Below are 16,662 nucleotides of genomic sequence, written 5' to 3' on the forward strand. Positions count from 1 at the left end.
GAACAAAAAAAACCCACAAGCTTTGCAGGTCACCTTTAACCCATTGAGAAGAATAAGGGCAGTTCACACTTCTTAGTTATTATTCCAGGCTATCTAAAAACTCAGGAAGATGACAATGTATTGGTTTACCCTCAGTTCATAATTCAATCTTCACAATCATGAGGGTTAGGAACAGTATTTTATTTTTAATAAAAGGAAAGCTAATCATGGAGCAAATCTCTGCAGCCAAGGGGTATATTCCTTGGCAAATTGCTGTTGAATACACACAGACCTGTCTACAGATCAAATTACAAATGTTTCCACCTTAAATTGTTATAGGTCAAGAAGTAATTCTTGGTTCCCAGAAAATGGCTACAAAAATGGAATTTAAAAAGCACATTGCCTACTTCTTAATGTAGAGTCAAAAAAAAAAAAAAAGGGAATTCTGCTCATGAAATAAGTGTAATACCTGATCTACTGAGCTGCTAGCATTGTACTTTCTGTTTAGCGAAGAGAGGTTAAAGTCCTCGGCAGTGTTTTTCTGCATAATATGAATTGGCAGTACCATTTTCATTTTGGCAGTCGCTGATGTAAATAGCTCTGAGACACATGATCTGAGGGTCAGTGTCTTGTGTGTGGAATAATGACATAGTTTTTATGTAGTCTTTTTATTCCTGCTTGGTGCCCTGAGAGATCTTTCAGTATTATTAACAATATATGTCTGAAGCCCTATCTATCCTAGAAAATTAGTTTCTATATCGCTGTTGAAAATAGCTTTGTCCCATCTACATTAGCAGTTAGATCATTTTCAGTACCAGTTCAGAAAGCATGATTGAGGCTTGGTGGAAGTTCATACTGAACAAAATACACTGTAATTCAGTTTAAAAACCAAACCAAATATTTTTCTAGGCATTTTATACTATGTCAAATTTAAACTTGCCAGCAGAGTGTAGTAGTGGTGATCTATAGAAATCAGTAGAATATTGTTCTTCTCTCCTGGGTGCTGGGAAGGGTGGTAGATTTTACCATTCCTTCCTCTCTCTTTTGATTTGAAGGGTGGTTCTTCCTTTCCTCCTGGCAGAAGGTATGGTGGACTCTGGAAATCCTACTCCTCTGCTGCTAGCTAACGAGCAGAGAGGGAGTTCACCGTACTGGGAGGAGATGAGGGATTCTAACTCTTCTTCTGGCAACCAGCAGGAGTACCTTTCCCACTTCTTCCTTACCTCTTCCTGTCCATCAGAAGTTCCATTTTTCTGTTCTTCCTTGTGAAAGCCAGGCAAAGCAAAGAAACACTTGCGTGACCAGGGGATTGATTCTACAGTAAATTCTGTGTATTTGGAATCATGGCAACAGGTCCTGGACTATAGGTGACAAAACATCCGGCTTCTTATGTTCTCATTTTAAAATCCTAAATGAGTTTGTCACCTTTGGAATATCCTAATCAGGAAAACGAGATTTTTCTGTGACATATCTTTAGGCAGCCTGAAGCTTATTGAATATAGAGCAAGCTCACAGTTGCTTTGTTGGAACCATTCCTGCACATGAGTCAGGACTAAGATTCAAACTAAACTCCCTGCTGTCAAGCATTTACACGCTTAGCAGTAAGATATTTGAGCCATGATGGCCACAAAGACCCCTTTTTTGTCTCCCAATGGACTGCTCCTAGCCAGAGATTGTTTGTATGAAAACCACATCCCAGAATGCTTTTAGTTAATGCCAGAAGCTGAGAAGAAAACATTTCAGTTTGACAGCTAGTTCCATGACAAGAATGGTTTATTGCTTCACCATGTTGCTCATTAACTATAAGCTCTAGCCAGCCAACAAAACTGAATTTAAAAAACCTGCAACCTGTTCAATCATACCTCTACAATAAACTTTGTCTTTTGTATAGTGATTGAACTACTGCAATTGGAACAATTTCAGTGAATTGCACAGAGCTGTTCAGGTTGCCTGTGTTGCTATTAGCTGCTTGTTTTAGAACACTTTTAATTAGAAAGAGATGGTTGCATATTTTCATACCAGTTGGGGAGTGAGTAAAGAGAACTGGTTGCCCTGAACTCTGAATTATTTGAAACAGATTTTGACACTGTCCACCTTTTTGGTGATGATGTAAGGAGACCGTTTCTCCTTCACTTTAGGATAAATATCCATCATACAATCCAAGAGTCCATTCTCCCCAGAAAGGAATATCTCACATAAAGAGGTTTTTAGCCTGTAGAGTTTCCTACTTTTTTTTGTGTGTGTGCGCGTGTGATTTACTACCCCAGACCCTGCAGAAGAAACCATTTCTTCCTGCACAGAGAAGCTATGCTTCAGGAGTTCCTGTTGCTGTTGCCCTGAAATCCTCTGTGAAAGATATTCTGTAGTCCAGAGAGAAATACAGCCACATGTTGAATTAATCTGTGCTGTTTTCTTTGATGGCTTGTTGTTTTGGAGTGAAGGGGATGAAAGAGGATCTTAGAGGAACCCAGCTTTCCCTGTAATCATGTTCTGCTCCTTCCAGTTCTGCAAGCTGGAACCTCACCAGGTCCCTGCAGTGGGATTTATGTGAGGTCACTAAAAGGGAGGCACTTGCTGGAAGTGTATTAATCTTTCCACATGTGAATGTAGAGTGCAAGGCCCTATATGAATAAAGTCTAGGGAAAAACTTAGCCAAGGGGTCGTGCTGTTGTACAAGTCACTGTGCTGCTTCATAGATTTCCTAATCAAGCCAGCTGAACTGCTGTCACTTTGTATACTAGAATCCCCAAGAGAGATTGTTTTCAGATTACATTTTAGGCGGCACATAATATTAGTCAGTTGGTACAAGACCTAATTTTTTTGTCCACCATGAGTTGTTACTGAATGGTTTCTAAATATTAGTGCTAGTTGACACCCTCTGGATCTGATTTTTTTGCTTGTGATTGGATATTGAGAGGATAAGGAACATACTTTTGTCATGATTCAGTCACATGAATAAAGAGCAGGTGTCTAGGGCACTGCTGTATTTCCCGCCTTCCTTTCATTCTGTTAAAGAAGTGACATTAGAGTCTCTTCACTTCTTTCTTTCTCTTGTCCTTTCTGAGAAGGAGTCAGTAGCAACCAAGACCAATTCCAAGGCCAGAGGGGACCATTGTGACCATCTAGTCTGACCACCTGTGTAATGCAGGCAATAGAACTTCCCCAAAATTCCTAGAACAGATCTTTTAGAAAAACATCCACTCTTGATTTCAAAGTTGTCGGTGATGGAAAATCCATCACGACCCTGGGTAAATTGTTCCAATGGTTAATTACCCTCACTGTCAAATTTACACCTTATTTCCAGTCTGAATTTGTCTAGCTTCAACTTCCAGCCATTGGATCATGTTGTACCTTTCTCTTCTAGATTATTAAATATTTGTTCCCTATGTAGATATTTATAGTCCGGGGTGGCCAAGCTGTGGCTCCAGAACCACCGGCTCTTCAGAAGTTAATATGCAGCTCCTTGTATAGGCACCGACTCTGGGGCTGGAGTTACAGGCGCCAGCTTTCCAATGTGCCGGAGGGTGCTCACTGTTCAACCCCTGGCTGTGCCACAGACCCTGCCCCCACTCTCCCCCTTCCTGCCACCTCCCCTGAGCCTGCTGTGCCCTCACTCCCCACCCTTTCCCCACCCGAGCCTCCTGCACACCATGAAATAGCTGATGGAGAGGGAAGGGGAGGCGCTGATTGGCAGGAGGCGCTGGAAGCAGGGCGGGAGCTGATGGGGGGGAGGCTGCTTACGTATTACTGTGGCTCTTTGGCAATGTGTATTGGTAAATTCTGGCTCCTTCTCAGGCTCAGGTTCGCCACCCCTGTTATAGACTGTAATCAAGTCACCCTTTAACCTTCTCTTTAAGTTAAATAGATTGAGCTCCATGAGTCTATCACTATATAAGTAAGTATAAATATATAAGTATATAAATAAAGTTTTCTAATCCTTTAATCGTACTCGTTGCTATTTTATGAATCCCTCTCCAATTTATAACCTTCTTCTTGAATTGTGGACACCAGAATTGGACACAGTATTCCAGCAGGGGGGTCTCACCAGTGCGAAATTCAGAGGTGAAATAATCTCTACTCCTACTCGAGATTCCTCTGTTTATGCATCCCAAGATCACATTAACTCTCTTGGCCACAGCGTCGCACTTGCAGCTCTTGTTCAGCTGATTATCCACCATGCTCCCCCAAATCTTTTTCAGTCACTGCTTCCCAGAATAGAGTCCCTTGTTCAGTAATTATGGCCTACATTCTTTGTTCCTAGATGTATAATTGACATTTAGCCATATTAAACCACAGATTATTTGCTTGTGCCCAGTTTACCAAGTGATCTCTAGATCACTGTCTCAGTGACCTGTCCATTTCTTGACCACTCCCCCCAATTTTTGTGTCATCTGCAACTTTATCAGTGATGATTTTTTGTTTTTTTTCCAAAGTCATTCATAAAAATGTTAAATAGCATAGGGCCAAGAACCAATCCCTTATAGGATCCCACTGGAAACACACCTACTTGATTGATTCCCCATTTACAATTACATTTTAAGACCTATCAGCTGGCCAGTTTTTAATCCTTTTAATGCGTGCCATGTTAATTTTATATCATTCTGATGTTTTATTGAAAATGTTGTATGATAAAGGAAATAGTGTTGATGCAATGTACTTTGACTTGTTACCAATCAAACTTGCAATCTCATTATAAAAAAAGATATCAAGTTAGCTTGATAGGATCTATTTTCCATAAACCAATGTCAATTTGCATTTATTACAATACTCTTTTGATTCTTGATTAATCAAGTCCTGTATTAGCTGTTGCATTATCTTGCCTGGGATTGATGTCAGGCTGACAGGCCTATAATTACTTGGATCATTCTGTCTACCTTTTTTAAAACTTGGCACAACTGTAGCTTTCTTCCAGTCCTCTGGAACTTTCCCAGTGCTCCAGGACTTATTGAAAGTCAACATTAATAGTCTAGTGAGCTTTTCAGTCAGCTCTTTTAAAACTCTTTGATGCAAGTTATCTGGGTTTGCCGATTCAAAAATGTCTAACTTCAGTAGCTTCTGTTTAACATCCTTCAGAGATTCTAGTGGAATGGATACTACTGCTTACCTGGGTAAAATTCCTGCTTATGCAGGTGGATCTTTACAGCACCAGCTACAACATTGTTGGCAGAAATGGATGCTTTATCTGAAGGATTGCATCATAAGGGTGTGTGTGTTTTGTTTTTTATTCCTAGGTCCTGGCTCTGCTAGAAACTAAGGCATTGTCTACACTGCCAAGTTTTTTCTGTGAAAGACCACTTCTCTTGACAAAACAGTGGAGGTGTACGCACTGCAGTGCCACTTTTGGCGTTGAAACTCCTCAGTTTCATTGGCGAAATAAAGCCACCTCAACGAGACTCACAGGGCTTTTTACGCAAAAGTTTCATCGACAAATTGCCACTGTAGATACCACACTTGGACTTTTCTTCTGTACCATGATTTCTGTGAAGTCCTTCTCAGCAGAATTACTCTAGGTGGTGGTCTGTCTGATTAATCCAGTCTGCCTTCATTAGGTTTTAGTCTTTTAAACTACTTGGACAACACTATTGGTCACATTCAGGGCTGTCTTTAGAGACCTGTGGTAGCACTATCAAAACAGGAGGGAGCAAATGAATGTCCAGTCTTCCCTGATTTTCATTCAGTGAGAGAGAGTAGGTTCACTGTACAGGTCCTCTCGTGCCGTGACTGGTAAAAAGCCAGTGGGGCATGCTGGGCAGATTATGATGGTGATTAATTCATGCATCCCTGAGGAGAGCGCTGCTAGCAACCCATAAGCATGCTGTAGTCTGGCCCTAGCGCAAAACACAATCACTTGACATTGATGACATGGCAATTTAGGGCTTATCTACAAGAACAATTAGTTTGTGGCAAGCTGGGGAGTGAATCTGCCATGCACTAGCGTGCTGCAGGCTAACTGTCCATGTGGATCCTGCTGCAGGGTGGTTGGGCTGCAGGCTGCAGGGTGCTGCAGGGGCAGGGTGCCCCAGCTTGCCACAAACTAATTTGTTCTTGTAGATAAGCCCTTAATATCCAGCCTCTAACCAATACTTTTCAGGGAAGGGCCACTGAAAAGGCGGTCTTATGCCAATTCCTGTAGCACCTGATATCCTCCGACTTTGGATCCCAGTCAATCAGGTTTTTAAACCTAGGTCTGACCCTGAAATTGCATTATTCTTGCTGGTAGGTTGATAATACCATTGGACAGTGGATGACAGTCAGACATGCATCCTGATGCTTTTAGGTTTATTAGTAGCCTTTAATGTTTATCACTGTGTGCTGCTGTCTTGATGATGTTGCTTTGAAGGGTCGCCACAAGTTAATTTCTGAGAAATCCCAGGAAGTTGTGCAGGGTGATGGCTTTGTTTTCTGAGCACTTTCAGTACAGTCACTCCAGAAGATTCCGTTTTCACTTGTTCAAAGTATACTTGAAGTCCCTGGGGTAGATTGTGAGACATGATGGGCTACACCGTGGATGACACTCTCATTTCTATGGATCCTTTTCATTATGTCCAGATGGAACCATTTCCCTGTTCTGTTAATGTTTGGTAGAAACAAGACACTGGATGAAAGTCAGTTGGCTTAGACTTAGTTCAGATACGATGATGGTAATGTTTATTGGCAAGGAGAAGCATTGTTAAAAAGTAGGAAATACTGTAACCTCTTTCTCAGTTGAGGGTATTTACTCACCTATTGCAGAAGTGTTTCACAGTGTTATACTAGACTCTGCTTTGGTCCTGGGTTCCCAGAGCGGAGCAGTAGTTCGAAACTCCTTTTATACTTGGCTAGCAAAAGTATTATAGTATCTCAGCATGGACTTTGTTAGTTATTGATGCCTCTGTCACCTCAGTGTTATAGAACTGGAATGTATTCTATGTGGGTTTACCCCTGAAGACTCCTCAGAAGCTGCAGGGAAGACTGGTGTGAGCATGTTACACTTATGCTTTGGTGTTTGCCCTGGCTGCTAGTTCATGTCTGGGTGAAAACTGGGGTGCCGTCCATACAGCACTCTATCAGTCTTGCAAAACTGTCATGAAAAGGTAGTTTCACAGGCACAGAATCCACTTGTACTTGCCATTTGCCTCGGTGATGGATAATAATGAAAAAAGGATTTTACTCACTTTTAAAAAAAATTATTCACCCTAGGCCAGGGGTTCTCAAACTTCATTGCATTGCGACCCCCTTCTGACAACAAACATTACTACGTGACCCCAGGAAAGGGGACTGAAGCCTGAGCCCACCCAAATCCCACTGCCTCGGGTGTGGGGGCCAAAGCCTTGAGCCCCACTGCCTCGGGTGGGGAAGGGGTCAAAACCCAAAGCCCAGTGGCTTCAGCCCAAGCCAGGAGGCCTGTAACCTGAGCCCCGCCGCCCGGGGCTGAATCCCTTAGGCTTTGGCTTGGGCCCCGAACCCCAGCAAGTGTAACGCAGCCCTGGTGACCCCATTAAAATGGGGTTGCGACCCACTTTGGGGTCCTGACCCACAGTTTGAGAACCATTACCCTAGGCAAATGGACAAGTACAAATGTGTGAGGCCTGCCCTAAATGGTCCCAGCAATTTCAGAGATCACGTCTTCCTTATGTCCTGTTATGACATCAGTTCTTCACAGAACACAATTAGTTATCTCTCCCAAGGGTGGAGTTTGCAGGAACTGGTTGACTTCTGTGACAGATCCACACTGCTGGAATCTGTTGCTTGAAGTGGGTCTGAGCTTGCTCTCTGATGCAGGACAGTGTAAGATGCATCTTTGTTCAGGTTTTCCATTAAAGTCAGGCTGTGAAATCCCTAACATTTAGTCTGCTGGCTGGTTCTCCCAGTCAGTGTGTGTGTGAGTGAGAGATAAAAGATTAAATGCTGTGCGGGGAGAAGGGAAGAGGTTTTACAAAGTATGAGTTCTCCAGTTTTGGAAAAATGTTGATGGTTCTTGACCTAAAATATGTAAAGGGCACCGAGATGCTCTGGTGATGGATGTTATAAATGTGTGTAACAATAAATAATCTAGTATTATAGCATCAATATATTTTTAAGGCTGTCTGCTTGTAACCTGCATCTCCATTAATACTTCTATACTTCAACTCCTATTCTGTGAAAGTCATACTTTTTTGTAGCATGCAGTTACTGGTTCAGAAGAGCAACTTGCTTGGGGCAGGGGAGCATATTGACACGGGAGCGCAGTGGGTATGAGAAGTTTGTTCCATTATTAAGCAAACAAAACTGAGAATAAGGCAAAAAGGTAGCTCTCACAACCTCCTTTACAGTCATGAGTTTTTACCTGTGCAATTATTTTTCTTTATAAGTAGGGCCCTATCAAATTTATGGTACATTTTAGTCTATTTCATGGTCATAGGATTTTAAAAATTGTAAATTTCATGATTTTCAGCTATTTAATTCTGAAATTTCACGGTGTTGTAATTGTAGGGATCCTGACCCAAAAGGAAGTTGTGGGGGTGTCACAAGGTTATTATGAGGGGGTTGCAGTACTGCTACCCTTACTTCTGCGCTGCTGCTGGCAGTGATGCTGCCTTCAGAGCTGGGCATCTGGAGAGCGGTGACTGCTGGCCAGGAGCCCAGCTCTGAGGGCAGAGCCGCCGCCAGCAGCAGCAGCGCAGAAGTAAAGATGGCATGGTATGGTATTCCCACCTTTACTTCTGTGCTGCTGCTTGCAAAGCTGGGCCCTAAGTCAGCAGCTGCCACTCTTCGGCCACCCAGCTCTGATGCAAGCAGCACAGAAGTAACGGTGGAATGGTATGGTTTTGTGACCCTTACTTCTGCTCTGCTGGTGGGGCGCTGCCTTCAGAGCTGGGCACCTGGCCAACAGCTGCCACTCTCCAGCTGCCCAGCTCTGAAGGCAGTGCAGAAGTGAGGGTGGCAATACCACAACCCCCCCTAAAATAACCTTGCAATCCCCTTGCAACTCCCTCTTGGGTCAGGACCACCAATTTGAGAAATGCTGGTCTCCCCTGTGAAATCTGTATAGTCTAGGGTAAAAGCACACAAAAGACCAAGGGGGAGACCAGATTTCACAGTTCATGACATGTTTTTCATGGCCGTGAATTTGGTAGGGCCCTACTTAGAAAGTGGATAAACTTTAAAAAATCATTTTGGAAGTGAGGGGTTGCTTATCTTCAGAAGGAAGTTTGCCTTTCTCTTGTACATATTTTGATCTCGTGATTAATCACAGCTGATTATATATGATTTTTCTTTTCTCTTTTCAGGGTTTTGTTTTTGCACTGAATGTAGCCAGGACGGATCCTTGTGGGCTTTAGCAGCCCGAGGAAACTGTCAAAGGTAAAATCATCTAAACACCAATATATACTTGGAATTTTAAGGGGGAATAGAGCAGAATTAACCTATGCTAACCTTTAATTGACTGGCATAGCAATGCTTGTTGCTGTCTTAGCATACTTCCCTTTCTCTTATTTCTTGTGGGTTTGGGTGTAAGATTTTGGTAAATGCTTGATGATTTTCATGCTTGTTGGATAAAGATATGTGTACTGTGGTGTGTTTTGGCAGAGTTCAGTGGCGATAAGAGTATCAACCTTTTAGAAACAGTGAAAACTTAGAGTATGTCTACACTACGAAATAAGGTCTACCTTATAGAAGTCCATTTTTAGAAATCTATTTTATACAGTCGATTGCATATGTACACACTAAGCACATTATGTCGGCAGAGTGCGTCCACAGTATCGTGGCTAGCGTCGACTTTCGGAGCATTGCACTGTGGGTAACTATCCCACAGTTCCCGCAGTCTCCACTGCCCATTGGAATTCTGGGTTGAGTTCCCAATTCCTGATGGGGCAAAAACATTGTCGCGGGTGGTTTTGGGTACATGTCGTCAGTCACCCCTCCCTCCATGAAAGCAACGGCAGACAACCGTTTCGTGCCTTTTTTCCGTGCAGATGCCATATTGCTGTCAGCAGACGGTGCATTAGGAGTGCTAACCGTCGTCGTCATCCACCACTTCCACTGCAACTCTGTTCTCCTGCTCTTGTCTTAATAGCGAATTTTTCCATGTTGTCTGTCATGTGCTCCTGGGTACTTGTGTTCTTCCTTGGGAAATGTGCGCAGTGCTAACCGTCGTCCTCCACCACTTCCGCTGCAACTCTTCTCTCCTGGTGCCATGACTCCATCTTGCAGGTCCTCTCGTCGTTCTGTATAATATCTATTCTCATGGCATCCGTCGTCATCCACCGCTTCTGCTGCAACTCTGCTCTCCTGCAGATGCCATACCATGGCAAGCATGGAGCCCTCTCAGCTCACCGCTGCTGTTGTGAGCATTGCAAACACTTCACGCGTTATCCTGCAGTATGTGCAGAACCTGCAAAATCAGGCAAGGAGGCAACGACAGCGCGATCACGATAGCGATGAGGACATGGACACAGACTTCTCTCAAAACACGTTCCCTGGCAATTTGGACATCCATGGTGGTAATGGGGCAGGTTCATGCCGTGGAACGCCAATTCTGAGCCCAGGAAACAAGCACAGACTGATGGGACCGCATAGTGTTGCAGGTCTGGGATGATTCCCAGTGGCTGCGAAACTTTCGCATGCGTAAGAGCAATTTCATGGAACTTTGTGACTTGCTTTCCCCTGCCCTGAGGCGCAAGAATACCAAGATGAGAGCAGCCCTCCCAGTTGAGAAGTGAGTGGTGATAGCTCTCTGGAAGCTTGCAACACCAGACAGCTACCGGTCAGTCGGGAATCAATTTGGATTGGGCAGATCTGCTGTGGGGGCTGCTGTGATCCAAGTAGCCAGTGGAATCACTGAGCTGCTGCTATCAAGGGTAGTGACTCTGGGAAATGTGCAGGTGATAGTGGATGGCTTTGCGGCAATGGGATTCGCTAACTGTGGTGGTGTGATAGACGGAACGCATATCCCTCTCTTGGGACTGGACCACCTTGGCAGCCAGTACATAAACTGCAAGGGGTACTTTTCAATGGTGCTGCAAGCACTGGTGGATCACAAGGGACATTTCGCCAACATCAACATGGGATGGCTGGGAAAGGTGCATGATGCTCGCATCTTCAGGAACTCTGGTCTGTTTGAACAGCTGCAGGAAGGAACTTACTTCCCAGACCAGAAAATTACTGTTGGGGATGTTGAAATGCCTACAGTTATCCTTGGTGACCCAGCCTACCCCTTAATGCCATGGCTCATGAAGCCATACACAGGCACCCTAGACAGTAGTAAGGAGCAGTACAACTATAGGCTGAGCAAGTGCAAAATGATGGTAGAATGTGCATTTGGACGTTTAAAAGCTTGCTGGCGCAGTTTACTGACTAGGTGAGACCTCAGCAAAACCAATATTCCCATTGTTATAGCTGCTTGCTATGTGCTCCACATATCTGAGAGTGTAAGGGGGAGACGTTTATGGCGGGGTGGGAGGTTGAGGCAAATCGCCTGGCGGCCGATTACGCACAACCAGACACCAGGTTAATTAGAGCACAGCTGGGCGCCCTGCGCATAAGAGAAGCTTTGAAAACCAGTTTCATGACTGGCCAGGCTACAGTGTGACAGTTTTTTGTTTCTTCTTGATGAAAACCGGCCCCCTTGGTTGACTCTACTTCCCTGTAAGCCAACTGACCGCCCCGCTTTGATCACTGCTTTCAGAGGCAATAAAGTCATTATTGTTTCAAAATCATGCATTCTTTATTAATTCATCAAACAAATAGGGGGAAAACTCACAAGGTAGCCCGGGGTGGGTGGGTGAGGGAAGCACCGGGTGGGGTGGTGGATGAAGGGAGGAGGGAAGGACAAAGCTACACTACAGTTCAAAACTTATTGAATGCCGGCCTTCTGTTGCTTGGGCAATCCTCTGGGGTGGAGTGGCTGAGTGAGGAGGATATGGAACTTGGGGAGGAGGGCAGGCGGTTATACAGGGGGTGCAGTGGTGGTCTGTGCTCTTGCTGTCTTTCCTGCAGCACCACCACCAGACGCCTGAGCATGTCAGTTTGTTCCCCCGTTAGACTTAGCATTGCGCTCCTCCCTCCTCTCATTGCTCTCCTTCCTCTTCTCATCACGTTCATTTAATGTTTTCCTGGTCTCTGCCATTGTTTGCCTCCGCGCATTCTGCTGAGCTTTCAGTGCGGGAGGACTGCATGAGCTCTGAGAACATTACATTGTGAGTGCGTTTTTTTTTTTTTTGCCTTCTAATCTGCGCTAGCCTCTGGGACGGAGATGATAGGGGGAGCGTTGAAATATTTGCAGCTGCGGGAGGGAAAAAAAGGGAGAGTAGTTTTTAAAAAGATACATTTTAGAGAACAAAGGGAAGACTATTTCACACTGAATCAGGCGATTCACATTACATAGCACATGTGCTTTTGGTACAAGGTTGCATTTTGCCTCTTATATTGAGAGCCTGCCGATTTGGTATGAGACATAACACGTGCTCGACTGGGCAACAGAGTTCGGCTTGCAGACAGCCATGGTAAGGCAAAGGGTTTCGGCTTCTTCAACCTTCATAACATGTGGGAACGGTTTCAAACAGCAGCGCCTTCCTTTCCCATACCAAGCAAAGCCCGTTGGGTTGGCCATTTAAAAGGAGGGGCTGCGGTTTTAGGGTGAATGTGCAGCACAACCCAACACCCCCTCTCCCCCGCCCAATTCTCTTGGATGATCGCTTCACTTCCGACCCCCCTGCATGGCTAGTATCAGGGAAGATCCCTGTGAACAGCTCAGCATGAACGGGCCTCCCCTCCCATGTGGCTAACAGTGGGGATGATTTCACTGGAATGCGTTACCTAGGGAGGTGGTAGAATCTCCTTCCTTAGAGGTTTTTAAGGTCAGGCTTGACAAAGCCCTGGCTGGGATGATTTAACTGGGACTTGGTCCTGCTTTGAGCAGGGGGTTGGACTAGATGACCTTCTGGGGTCCCTTCCAACCCTGATATTCTATGATTCTATGATTCTATGATTCTTTTCAGCCAAAGGCAAACAGCTCAGCAGGAACGGGCACCTCTGAATGTCCCCTTAAACAAATTTCCCGCATTTGAACCAATGAATGATATCACTCTCCTGAGGCTAACACAAAGAGATAAAGAATGGATGTTGCTTGAATGCCACCAAAGCCCAGGCCCATTTGCTGCAATGCTTTGTTCTGCAATGATTCCAGACTACTTGCTACTGGCTTGGTGTAGTAAAAGTGTCCTACCATAGAGGACTGAATAAGGCTGACCTCCCCAGAAACCTTCTGCAAAGGCTTTTAGAATACCTCCAGGAGAGCTTCATGGTGGTGTCCCTGGAGGATTTCCGCTCCATCCCCAGACACGTTAACAGACTTTTCCAGTAGCTATACTGGCCGCGAATGCATCCCAAGTCTTCAGGGAAAATTAATCATTAAACACGCTTGCTTGTATTATATTTACAAAGGTACACTCATCAGAGGTGCCTCCTCCGGCTTCGTGATCTGGGAGCCTGCCTTGGGAGGGTATTCGCTCCAGGGTGATGAACAGTTCCTGGCTGCCGGGGAGAAGGGATTCTCCGCTTGCCTGCTGTGCGCTATCCTCAACCTTCTCCTTGGAAAAAATCCTCATCCCTGTTGCGTGAGACTTTTTCCCCCCTTGCAGGTGTCCACGGACAGTGGTGGGGTAGTGGTAGGGGCACTCCCTAGAATTGCATGCAGCTCATCAAAGAAGCGGCTCTGGGGCTCTGACCCGGAGCGACCGTTTGCATCCTTTGTTTTCTGGTAGGCTTGCCTCAGCTCCTTAACTTTCACGCGACACTGCTGTGTGTCCCTGTTGTAGCCTCTGTCCATCATGCCCTTGGAGATTTTGGCAAATATATTGGCATTTCGTCTTTTGGAATGGAGTTCTGATAGCACGGATTCATCTCCCCATACAGTGATCAGATCCAGTACCTCCCTTTCGGTCCATGCTGGAGCTCTTTTGCGATTCTGGGACCGCATGGTCACCTCTGCTGATGAGCTCTGCATGGTCACCTCTGCTGATCAGCTCGCCATGCCGGTCAAACAGGAAATTAAATTCAAAAGTTCCCGGGGCTTTTCCTGTCTACCTGGCCAGTGCATCTGAGTTGAGAGCGCTGTCCAGAGCGGTCATAATGGAGCACTGTGGGATAGCTCCCGGAGGCCAATACTGTTGAATTGCATCCACACTACCCCAAATTCAACCCAGCAAGGTTGATTTTAGCGCTACTCCCCTCACCGGGGAGGAGTACAGAAATTGATTTTAAGAGCCCTTTAAGTCGACAAAAGAGGCTTGGTCGTGTGGTTGGGTGCAGGCTTAAATCGACCTAACGTTGCTAAATTCGACCGAAATTCGTAGTGTAGACCAGGGCTTAGTCCCATCTGATAATGCAGGTGTACTCCAGGAATTCTGAGGGAATTCTGCACCAAAAAATAAAAAATTCTGCAGATTTTATTTGTCAATAAATAAAGTGGAGCTCCAGCATAGCAGTGGGGAGCACAGGCCACTGGCTGCATGGAGGTGAGGGATCACCCTACAGTGCCGCTCCCCATCTCCAGGACATGGACTTTAGCAGTGAGGCTGCACCCAACCCAGAAACAGCACAAGAGCCCTGCCCCTTCAAACCAAGTGCACCAGGAGTGGGCAAGCAGGGTCAGCCCGGCAGGATCGAAATGTGGAGGGATCCAGGTGAGAGGGTTCTGTGTGGGGCAATCTGTGGGCAGTTCAGTGGGGGATCTGAATGCACAGGGGCTTGTTGGTGGGGTTCCGGGTGCCGTAGCAATGGGACTCTGCAGGTGGGGTCCAGGTGAAGGCAGTTGGGGCTCAGCAGGGAGGTCTGGCTGGGGGGGATGGGGCTCGGCGGGGGAGTGTAGAGGGCATAGTGGGGACATCTGGGTGCTGGGGCAGTGGGGCTTGCTGGTGTGGGGGTCTGGGTGCAGCTGGTTGGGGCTCAGTATGGTGGGGGTCTAGGTGTTGGGTGCAGGGGGGTGGAGGGTTGAGTGGGGAGGGCAGTGGGAGGCAATCTGGCTGCAGAGGTGGGTGGTCTGGGTGCAGAGGTGGGTGATCTGGATGTGGGGGGGTCCGGGTGTGATGGTGGTGGGGGCTCAGCCGGTAGGGGTGGGTGCAGGGGGGCTCTGGATTCAGGGGATGATGCTCGGTGTGGGGGGCTTGTTTCAGTGGGGGGTGTGGGTATGGAGTTGGGTCCAAGATGCACAGAGGTTGGGCGAATGGGGGAGCAGCTCCTTGTACAGTGAGTGCTCCCCCTGCGATAGGGGCAGGAAGCGGGGGGTGGGGCTTCCTGTAGCTGGGGAGGATTCTGGTCCCCGCCCCAGCCGCTTCTTGCAAGAGAAGAGCAAAGTCCTCTCCTCCCCAGCTCAGCTTGAGTAGCAGCTGAGCCTGGTGCAGGGTAGAAGCCACCAGTTACGGTGTCCCCAGCCCTGATCCCTCCTATCCTTCCCCCATTTTTCTGTGGGGAAGCAAGGAAATCTGTGGGAGACATGAATTCTGCCTGTGGGAGTGGTGCAGAATTTCCCCAGGAGTAGTTTTTATGTTTCCAGGCACTTCTTCCATTTTTCTCAATAACCATCAACTCCATCATTAAAATGTGGAAATAATTGTCTCTTTTTCATATATAAAAGAATGTTCTGAGTCTCTGCCCTTCAGAACAGTAAAATTGTAGCAGTCTGTTACCATATAACAAGTTGGTTCTTCATCCACTTTATTCCCTTAACTTGGCGCAGGGTGCAGGGAGTGGAGCTAGGTGGTGCTACTTTGCTGCACCCCACCCCCTTGGGGGTTGGCCTGCGGGGGCTCCACCCCACTGTTCCCTGAATGGTCCTCCACGCCCCCCTAGGGGAGCGTGCCCTACAGTTTGGGGACCTCTGCCCTAAGGTAAGAATTTGCAGGTATAGTAGGACCACTGTCAAGCTGACAGTTTTTTGATTAGTCTAGCAACCAGGGTAATATCACTCTATTCTGTATTTGTAAAGCTGGCTTTTGGTATTTGTATTTAGATTATTTTCTAAATTAGATTATTAAGAGATTTATTGACCTCCAATCTGTGTAATTCTTTGCTGAGCACACCCTTTTTATGAATGAGTGAATACAATGATTATGTAAATTCTCAGCCATTTCCTTCTGACACTTCTAAATTTAAAACAAATAGTAATATGCTCCTACTAGACACATTGCTCTCTTTAGAACGAAAAAAATGTCTGTCTATCTTGTCCTGAATGCAAGTCACTGATTGAGGTCCGGCCTGTTAAATACAGAGTATTATTTGATTAAAGGCCAAGACTCTCAGTATTATTTGTGGTGTTATATGAGATTCCAGCAAAAATGTTGAAGATGGCAAACTCTTTTTTATATATTTTTTTTAAAATGTTTTTTCCTTCCCTTTATTTCTTGTAGGCACTATTTTGCATTTCTGCAGTTTTGCACAGATTCTGTTCCCATGCAAACCGATGAGGGAGAAATACTGGAGGAAGGCAGTCCCAAGGTCAGTGATATACTGCAACTAAACTTTGCTTGAGCAGGAGCTTTCTTGCTCATACAGGGAACAGACATTGTAAACACTAACTTCTGAGTTGATTGTATTTAAAAAGTAGAATTGAACAAGTCTAATATTACTACAGTATGTATATGATATCTGCATACACAGTACAGGAAATGTCTGGGGTGGGAGAAAGAGGAAGCTCTTAAAAGAAACACTGAACTTTTTCATTATCTT

The 16,662-nt window shown here is 45.6% G+C and overlaps 1 protein-coding gene across 6 annotated transcripts in view; it reads left to right on the plus strand.

Moving 5' to 3' along the window:
• Positions 1-16,662, plus strand: part of TNRC6B (trinucleotide repeat containing adaptor 6B) — a 233,827-nt gene that overhangs the window by 21,807 nt on the left and 195,358 nt on the right. For 5 of the 6 annotated variants that reach the window (XM_043543759.1, XM_043543761.1, XM_043543765.1 and 2 more), the window contains exons 3-4: positions 9,228-9,300; positions 16,344-16,431. In XM_043543759.1, the coding sequence (XP_043399694.1) occupies positions 9,228-9,300; positions 16,344-16,431 (161 nt within the window). Of the gene's footprint in view, positions 1-9,223; positions 9,301-16,343; positions 16,432-16,662 lie in introns of those variants that run through there. The other variant, XM_043543773.1, reaches the window with a different exon arrangement.

This window comes from Chelonia mydas, chromosome 1, assembly GCF_015237465.2.
Source record: "Chelonia mydas isolate rCheMyd1 chromosome 1, rCheMyd1.pri.v2, whole genome shotgun sequence".
Classification (NCBI taxonomy): Eukaryota; Metazoa; Chordata; order Testudines; family Cheloniidae; genus Chelonia; species Chelonia mydas.